At 38.0% G+C, this 7764-nt stretch overlaps 1 protein-coding gene across 1 annotated transcript; it reads right to left on the reverse strand.

Annotated features, from left to right (window-relative positions):
• Window positions 1-4801: 4801 nt before the first annotated feature.
• LOC110857673 (glucose dehydrogenase [FAD, quinone]) lies at window positions 4802-7641 on the reverse strand. Its single transcript, XM_022106275.2, has 8 exons — window positions 7194-7641; window positions 6928-7129; window positions 6653-6778; window positions 6441-6565; window positions 6187-6357; window positions 5651-6110; window positions 5173-5398; window positions 4802-5091 (listed from the first exon to the last, which is right to left on the reverse strand). Exons 1-8 carry the CDS (start codon window positions 7539-7541, stop codon window positions 4944-4946), a joined length of 1806 nt encoding a protein of 601 aa, XP_021961967.1. The 5' UTR covers window positions 7542-7641; the 3' UTR covers window positions 4802-4943.
• Between the last annotated feature and the right edge of the window lie 123 nt (window positions 7642-7764).

Raw genomic sequence — 7764 nt, forward strand, 5'->3', positions numbered from 1 at the left:
TAAGCCGATACATTCAAATTGTCATTTTGTATTAGGATACTACATTAACATTAGTAATTCATATATGTACACACATATTCAATAACAATTAAATACTCAATCGTAGACTGTTCGTAATTGAATAAGCACCCCACATCCCTGATGCCCACAGTCAACAACAATTTTGCTTTTTACAACAGTCAAAATCTCCCCTACAAAAATAATCAACGCCCCGCACAACAAGCAAAGGCAGAACAGATAACAATAATTTAACGATTCTTGAGTAACTTTTGAAGAATCTAAAAACCCGAAAACATTCTTTTTTCTATTGAACCATCTTTGTACGAGAGTCTTACGAAAAATATGTCCTTTACTTTCATCGTCTTGATACCAATCCAAATATCGCTCTTTATCCATTAGCAAATCCTTCCGATCCTGCCAAACTGCTACCAGTCCACCTTGCTCCAACCTTTTCACACCGGTGAGGAAATCTTGGACAAAAAAATTCCTTGAGATGATCCATACTCGCTTGTCGAAAAGTGGGCTTTCCTCCCTCCCCACAATCGTGACATGAGTTTTTGTATCATCCACCAACTTTGCAATCTCTCTTACTCGCCAAGAAACATCCATAAATGCGACAGAATCTCCCCACTGAAGTTCAGATTTTACAGGAAAACCATTCACCTCATCCCCGCTGGTAAAATTATTTATCAACTCAAGGAATTCCTTCACAAGAAAAACTCTTTTCATAATTTTCCTAAGCTTGGTGACAATTTCCAAATCCTGATCAAATTTGGACACAGTTTGGTTGGCGTTGAAGAATAAATTGCTGTAAAAATCGTCACCATCAACAGCCCAACCTGACGTCATGACTATCAGATTAGAATTTGCCAGATCCTGTAACGTTGTTGGAGTTACCGGTGTAACCACGGTTGTTACGGATGTTGCCAATTCTCCCTGATAGAGGCAACCTAACACCATGATTGGCAATATAAATGAAACCACCCAAGCGAAGTTATGACAATTTCGGCTTAGGGCGCTGATTCTATTGTTACCCTGGTACAAGAGGACTGAATATACAGTCCACAAGTAGTCTATTTTTATTGCTATGGTGCCCTCGTCCAACGATATTATTAGAGTAATTAATCCAAAAGTAAGTGACAAACAAAGCCACGTGGTTAAGTCCAAGGGCTCTATCAAAGCTTTGAAACCCTTTAAGCCAGTTGGTCTTGGAATGATTACAAGAAAAGTGAAAGCCTCTTTGTCCATTTCCTTATAAATGTATCGAATATCGTTGAAAATTCCATCGATTGTCCCTTCATCGTACCAATAGCTTGTTAGACCGATAGAAGTATTGAAGTTGTATGGTGCAGCAGTTAAAGAGAGATTATATGGACTGTCCGGTGAAAGATAGTGTCAAGGTTCCCCCAATTTTTTCCACCACTTAAAAACTAATTTTGGATAAATAAAAAAACACAAAAACTAACAAATTTGATAAGCTTTCTAAAGCTGAAAATAGAATTTGATTATCTCTATTGGTTAAAAAATGACGGCACAAAATTTAGAGGAAGTGGAAAAATTCGTTTACCACTCGTGTGAAAAACTGATTTTTTCGGATCGGAGAAATGCTCATGACCACCTCATTCTTCAAGGGATGGCCCGGACAAAATTAGTCATACACTACACATATCTAAGGATTGTAAAAATTCGAAATATAAAATTTCCACGTGTCCACCTGTCCGCCAGTACACCAAAATACTGACGAGAAACGTAAAAAAATCCTTTAAGGGCCACCCCAACATATCCCCTAGGGCTAAGAAAACTAAAAAATTCAAAACCTATCTGCGAAAGATCAATGCCAATAAGATGGGCTTCAAAACTTGCAAACCAAAAACCACGGAAAAATACAACGAAGATAAAACGGAGGAGCTAAAGCAATTTGTTGAAAACTTGTTGAGAAAATGTCAAAATCGACTCCCAGAAGTTTGTCGTCCTGGATGATGAAAACTAGTGCCTCCTTGAGCTCGTAACGTTAATCCTGTAAAGGTCTACTCATGTACAAGTAAAAATAACGTTCGTTCGAAATATAAATGCAAAACCAAGCAAGATTTCCAATGAAATACATAAAATGGCCGGATATCGACAAAAATGGGAACGTCTCAAATCCATTCGCTTCCACCAGGAATATGAACTTTGAACTTTATTTCAAAGTGTGTATCATCAAGCGATAGACCCCCTCTATCAAAAACCAAGACGTTTTATTTTTACCGAACATAGGTACGTGTTACATTGCCAAAATATTGACCGGGTACCTCCGAGGGAAAAAAGTTCATTTTGTCGGTAAAAAATACTGCGCTCCAAATGTACCTTAGTGTCGACCCATTGAAAGATTTTGGGCATAAATTAAGAAATAATACTCTCATGAAGAAAGGACACCAAAAAATTTTGAAAAATTTCGGCAGGTTATAGAGAAATTCATCATTAACATTGGTGAAACGAGTGGCAAAGTGCTCATGAGAGGTCCTCGATAAAGTATTCTCTCCACCGGTACGGAAGGGGTATCTGAACCACTGAAGGGTTGAAAAACTTTGGCATTTTCATCGTTCGTATTCCACCAAAGTTTCGTTAGATTTGATTCACGCATTCATTTACTCTAGGTAAAAATAGCTTGACAATTAACTTCACCGGACAGTCCATAACGCTTAGCCAATTCTTGCAGGATGCAGTTATTAACGGTATTTTGGTTTTTCACCTTTAATGGGCAAGGATAGGGCTGGTCGAAAGCGATGTCATTATCGTCATCGCCGGAGCTGACTAGAAATTCGATTTGTTGCAGATTATTGTTGTCTCCTCAAAACTGCATCTAAATTTTGGACATCAATGACCTCTACTGATCTGGTTGGTAATAATATGGAGTAGAGCATATCGGAAAAATTTGGACTTATTACAAGAAATTTAGAGGGAATGTCAAACTGATAATTTGCAATGCTTTGTGATATCACGCTCTCTGAAATAAATAGTACATAGTGCGGATTTTTTTCAAGCAAGGGGATTTCCTTCAGTGAGCAAAGTGTACTGAATATGTCGTCCTTTTCATTTGTTGATGGCGAATTTAAATGGATTACACTTAAAATTGTGGGATTATGCGAGTATTTATAATAGTTCTTTTCTACAGGCTTGTTTTCAGCGTGATCGGCTTTTACTGGTTCTAGGTCTGGTTCTAAGGTGGTGGTGTTGACGGGGTCAGATTCTAGGTCTGGTTCTAAAGTGGTGGTATTGACGGGGTCAAATTCTACATGGTCCGGTTCTAAAGTGGTGGTGTTAACGGGGTCAGATTGTACATGGTCCGGTTCTGCAGGATCGGGTTCTACTAGGTCGGGTTTTATGGGGTCAGGTTCTACAGGATCGAAAGAGTCGGCTGTACTTGTATGGTGATCATTACAGCTAAATACCAGTTTCATCAACGAACCTCTGGAAAGGAATGCAATCTAAAACAACTGGAATTTCATTAAAATGTGGCAGAAGCTTGTTAAATTGATCGGTCGTGGGGGGCTCGACAAAGATGTATTGAATAGTTCCTAACGTCAACCTGTCCCCAAGTTCGCTGATGAAATTCTCACTATTTGCAAGACAGGATGGCAGCAGAACGACAGTAGTTAATTTAAACAAATAACAAATGTACAGATATTGAGCTAAAATGCGTTGAAACAGTTTCATTCTGATTTATATTTTTGTATGGATATTTATGTGTATTATGCAAGGACTTAGTACAATTGCAAACCTTTTACATTTTCTCCGTTAGGTTATTGATAAATATGTAAATGTTAAAAAGAATTGCGAAAGTCAAACTTAAAATTACTCCGGCCTACAGAGGCCGTGAATTGTGTGACATGCTTTTTGTGCTACATACCAAATGTATGTATGTAAATACAAATATTTAACTAGTGGCTGTAAATGTTAAATTGCGCAGAGTTGCGAATTAATTATTTATGGTTTTACCATTGATAAACAAATGGTTACCTTTGAGGTGAACATATTTTAAAAGTGATACGTGTTTTTCGTCACGTATTCGATTCTTCTAGCCGTGACATTAGACTAGATCAAGGGCATATTTAAAGTGCACAAGCTAAATAAATTTTATGCATCGAGAAATGTTTTCTCTCTGTGGCTTCCTCAAAATAATTCTTGGCGTCAATCTACTTAAGCGCCAAATTGGTAATAAAATGATGTTCACGATGTCTTGGACATGATCTATTTTTGCATATGTCCCTTATATGTTCATGTTACATACATTATCACTTAAACATTGATTAAATTAGCGAACAAATAGTCAAATAAGTATAAAATCTATTTTGTAATCATTTTCAATCGTGCAAATCGTATTGAACATATTAGATATGAATAGAAGCTCATGTTATCAAATATGTATTTCTAAATTTGAAATTATGTAAATTCCATCAGTCCATAAATTGTACATACATCAACAACTACACAATTCCCCATTTTGTTTCGTGCTATGAAAATCATCATACAAATTTGTGCACGATTTCTAATCTTTAACTGACCAACCACACCAGTCACCAGGTTGACTGTCTCTATCTCATGAAATAATTTACATGCATGAGAAGGATACATACCTACCTATACGCATATGTATGTACATATATATGAATATTTATATGCATTTAAGCATACATACGTGTCATATATGCATTTTTGCATTAGTAAGCATAAAATTCTGCGATAATAAATGATTTATGCCATGTCCTTTACTTGATCACACCGATAATTCAGTCTACTTCTTTCTATGTTTAAATAATAATTTATCTTTATTTACATTTTTATTTCCTGACAATTGAGATATTTACATATGTACATCGGGTAATAATAACTATTTACCTACATATCTACAAAATCCAAAAGTGCATAATAAGACTACTTATTCATAGTATTTTGCAACTTATTTAATTCTTTTTAGCTTCATTATGTTCCTCCAAAATCATCTGAGCCCCCTTCTCCGCCACCAATATTACCCCACCATTTAAATTAGCATTTGTCGTCCTGGGCATCACGCTGGCGTCTATTACACGCAGTCCAGCAATTCCCAGGACCCTGGAAAAATTATGAAGAAAATTAAATCATTAAATTATACTTAATGATTTCATGAAATGTGTAATTGTTTGTAAATTTTACTTATAATGAGAATCCACCACGGTCATAGGATTTCCAGGCAGACCCATTGAGCAAGTACCGACGATATGGAGCCACGAGTAGCCACGTTGTTGGACGTAACACATCCAGTATTGGTTCGACCTGTACGGAATTCCTTGACACGCTTCCGGCGTACTTTCCGTATATGCGACGTTCATTTGTTGAAAGGAGGTCGTATTTTCCATGATTTGTAAGCCAAGTCTAATTCCTAGTTAGTAATGAAAAAATTAGTCGAGTGTTCAAATAAAATTGACCCAAACAAACATCAGTTCTAAATTGCATATTTTTTGTTTGCAAAGTTTAGGAAAAATTTGCAAAAAAATTGCTATGAAAACTTAGCTTTGCAAAAATAATGCATCATTTTGAGAGAAACTGGGCCGTGAACCAGGTTTTTTTTCGTTAGATAAGAATATTTAACCAAGTTTTTCAGAATTTTGGTGATCAAAATTTCAGGACTCACCTTCAATCATAACTTCCATGTCGGAAAGTACGGTAAAAAGTTTAAAATCGATGAGGGCCAAATTTTTATCGTCCCTCTCTCCATTCAAGTAATTGGTCGAGTTGAAGCCAATCTCTCCCACGGATTCGGCCCGATTAAGAATAATCTGCAAAGCAAGGGCGACATTGGTCGTGCCATCGTCGATGAGACCGTGTTGGGCGAAAACGATCTGGTGATCTGGCCAGTTCGCTTCACCGTTTGCTTTTGCTCTCGATGACGAAATGAATGCTTGCGGACCGACGTCCAGTCGAGTCAGGAAACCGGTCCTGTTGGCTTCTTGGTACGCAGCGATGGCCGCTTCCATGTCCGTAATTCGGGGAAGAAGGGCGGGATTAGCGTTCTGTGCGGTGAATCTTAACACGACGGCGGAATGATCACGAAGATTTTTGCCGACGCCGGGAAGATTGATTTCGACGGGGATCTGGAAAGTTGTTTTTGGATTATAGATAAGGAATGAGGGTGGTTATTTGCATATTATTAATTTTGTCTTATGTTACCCCAGCAGCGTTTAAAGCGGCTTCCGGACCGATTCCACTCTTCATGAGGAGTAGGGGGGATGAAATTGTTCCCGCACTGACAATCACTTCTTTAAGGGCGTGAGCAATTTGTGGAATTCCGTGACGTTTATATATAACGCCGTATGCTGCTTTTCGCTCGTTGATGAGAATCTTAAGGTAAGATAGAGTAAGATGAGCCATTCATGGACAAAGTAACCCGAATAAAATTTTTTCGAAAAATTTGTTTAACAAACCTGTTCAACTTCTGAGTATCTCATAACCGTCAAAGAAGTTCGCGTGGATTCAAAAGGTTTAATAAATGCGGTGTAAGTGCTTTCTCTCTCCCCATTTTCGACCGACATTGCAGCCGGTGTAAAACCTAGAAATAAAAATTTAATGAAAATCTAACTCCAGAAAATAATTTACTATAAATTTCTATAAAATTTCTGATCTTATTGTGTCTCACTTTCGGTTTGATTTCCGTTGGGGTCACCGGTTGGATACCCGAGTTCGGCTGCTGCTTGAAACCAGGCTGGTAAAATTGGAGGCATGTCCGTATTCACGGTCAAAAGTCCGCCAGTCGCATAGAATTCTAGGAAAAAAATAAGGAAATACATAGAAATTTTAATTTTCCCATTAATTAAAAATACTCTAATTGTCATTTCTTAATTGTACCATTAACAGTTAATAAAACTATTTATTTCTGCGAATTACAATAAATTTATAATTATAATTACTCACCATTTCTGCTATCTTCCTGGATCAAATCTCCAATAAAATTCTCATAACTTTTAAAGTGGTTCAAAACAGTTTCATATCTCCAAGTGGGGTCTCCCGTTAGTAAAGCGTAGTTATCATAGTCACGTGGGCTTCCCCGATTATAAAAATTCCCATTATGTGATCCCGAACCTCCTAGCATCCTTCCCGTGTGGCTTTTCACAATCTGAAAAAGTTCAAAATTTTAAATTACACATTTACATAACCGTATAATCTAATTCTCATCTTACCCCGCCACCCTCCTGATCAAAATTGAATTGCGGGACAGACTCAAAAATATTATTGATGGCGGGATTCGTAGCAACGAACTCGTTTAAAAACGGATTCGCCGTCGTGGGGACGGGAGTGCCCCCGCTTTCCAAGAGAAGAACGTTATGATGCTCGGACAATCTTCCAGCCACGAGACAGCCCGCCGTACCGCCGCCCACGACAATAAAATCGTACGTTTTAACCCGCGGCAAACTTAAATCTGGGTCTAATTCAGCCTTAGTTCTGAGATAGTCGTCTTGCTTATATTTTTCGGCGTCTTGCTGCACCAGCAGCGAGATGGAGGCGAGGACGAAAGATGCGAGTCGCATGTTTGCAGGGTAAAGTGAGACTTGTTTCTCGGTATAAGTTTCGGATATGAGTGTGACACTGGCAGGTTCAGGGCTGGCTTTTTATTCGCTGTGGCGTAACACTCGAAATAATATCGGATTGATGGATGCGGACTTTCGAAAGAGTGATGAGACAGCCAGAATAAGCATGGCAACAAATATATTTTTTATATGCGTTGTGGATAAGGTGGTTATCGCTGTTACA

Source organism: Folsomia candida, unplaced genomic scaffold, assembly GCF_002217175.1.
Source record: "Folsomia candida strain VU population unplaced genomic scaffold, ASM221717v1 Fcan01_Sc019, whole genome shotgun sequence".
NCBI lineage: Eukaryota > Metazoa > Arthropoda > Collembola > Entomobryomorpha > Isotomidae > Folsomia > Folsomia candida.

Coding starts and splice junctions, on each gene's coding strand:
- LOC110857673 (XM_022106275.2), bottom strand. CDS start 7,541: ATGCGACTCGCATCTTTCGTCCTCGCCTCCATCTCGCTGCTGGTGCAG. Junction 6,566..6,652: donor CAACGGAAATCAAACCGAAA/GTGAGACACAAT, acceptor TTTTATTTCTAG/GTTTTACACCGGCTGCAATG. Junction 6,358..6,440: donor GATACTCAGAAGTTGAACAG/GTTTGTTAAACA, acceptor TCTTACCTTAAG/ATTCTCATCAACGAGCGAAA.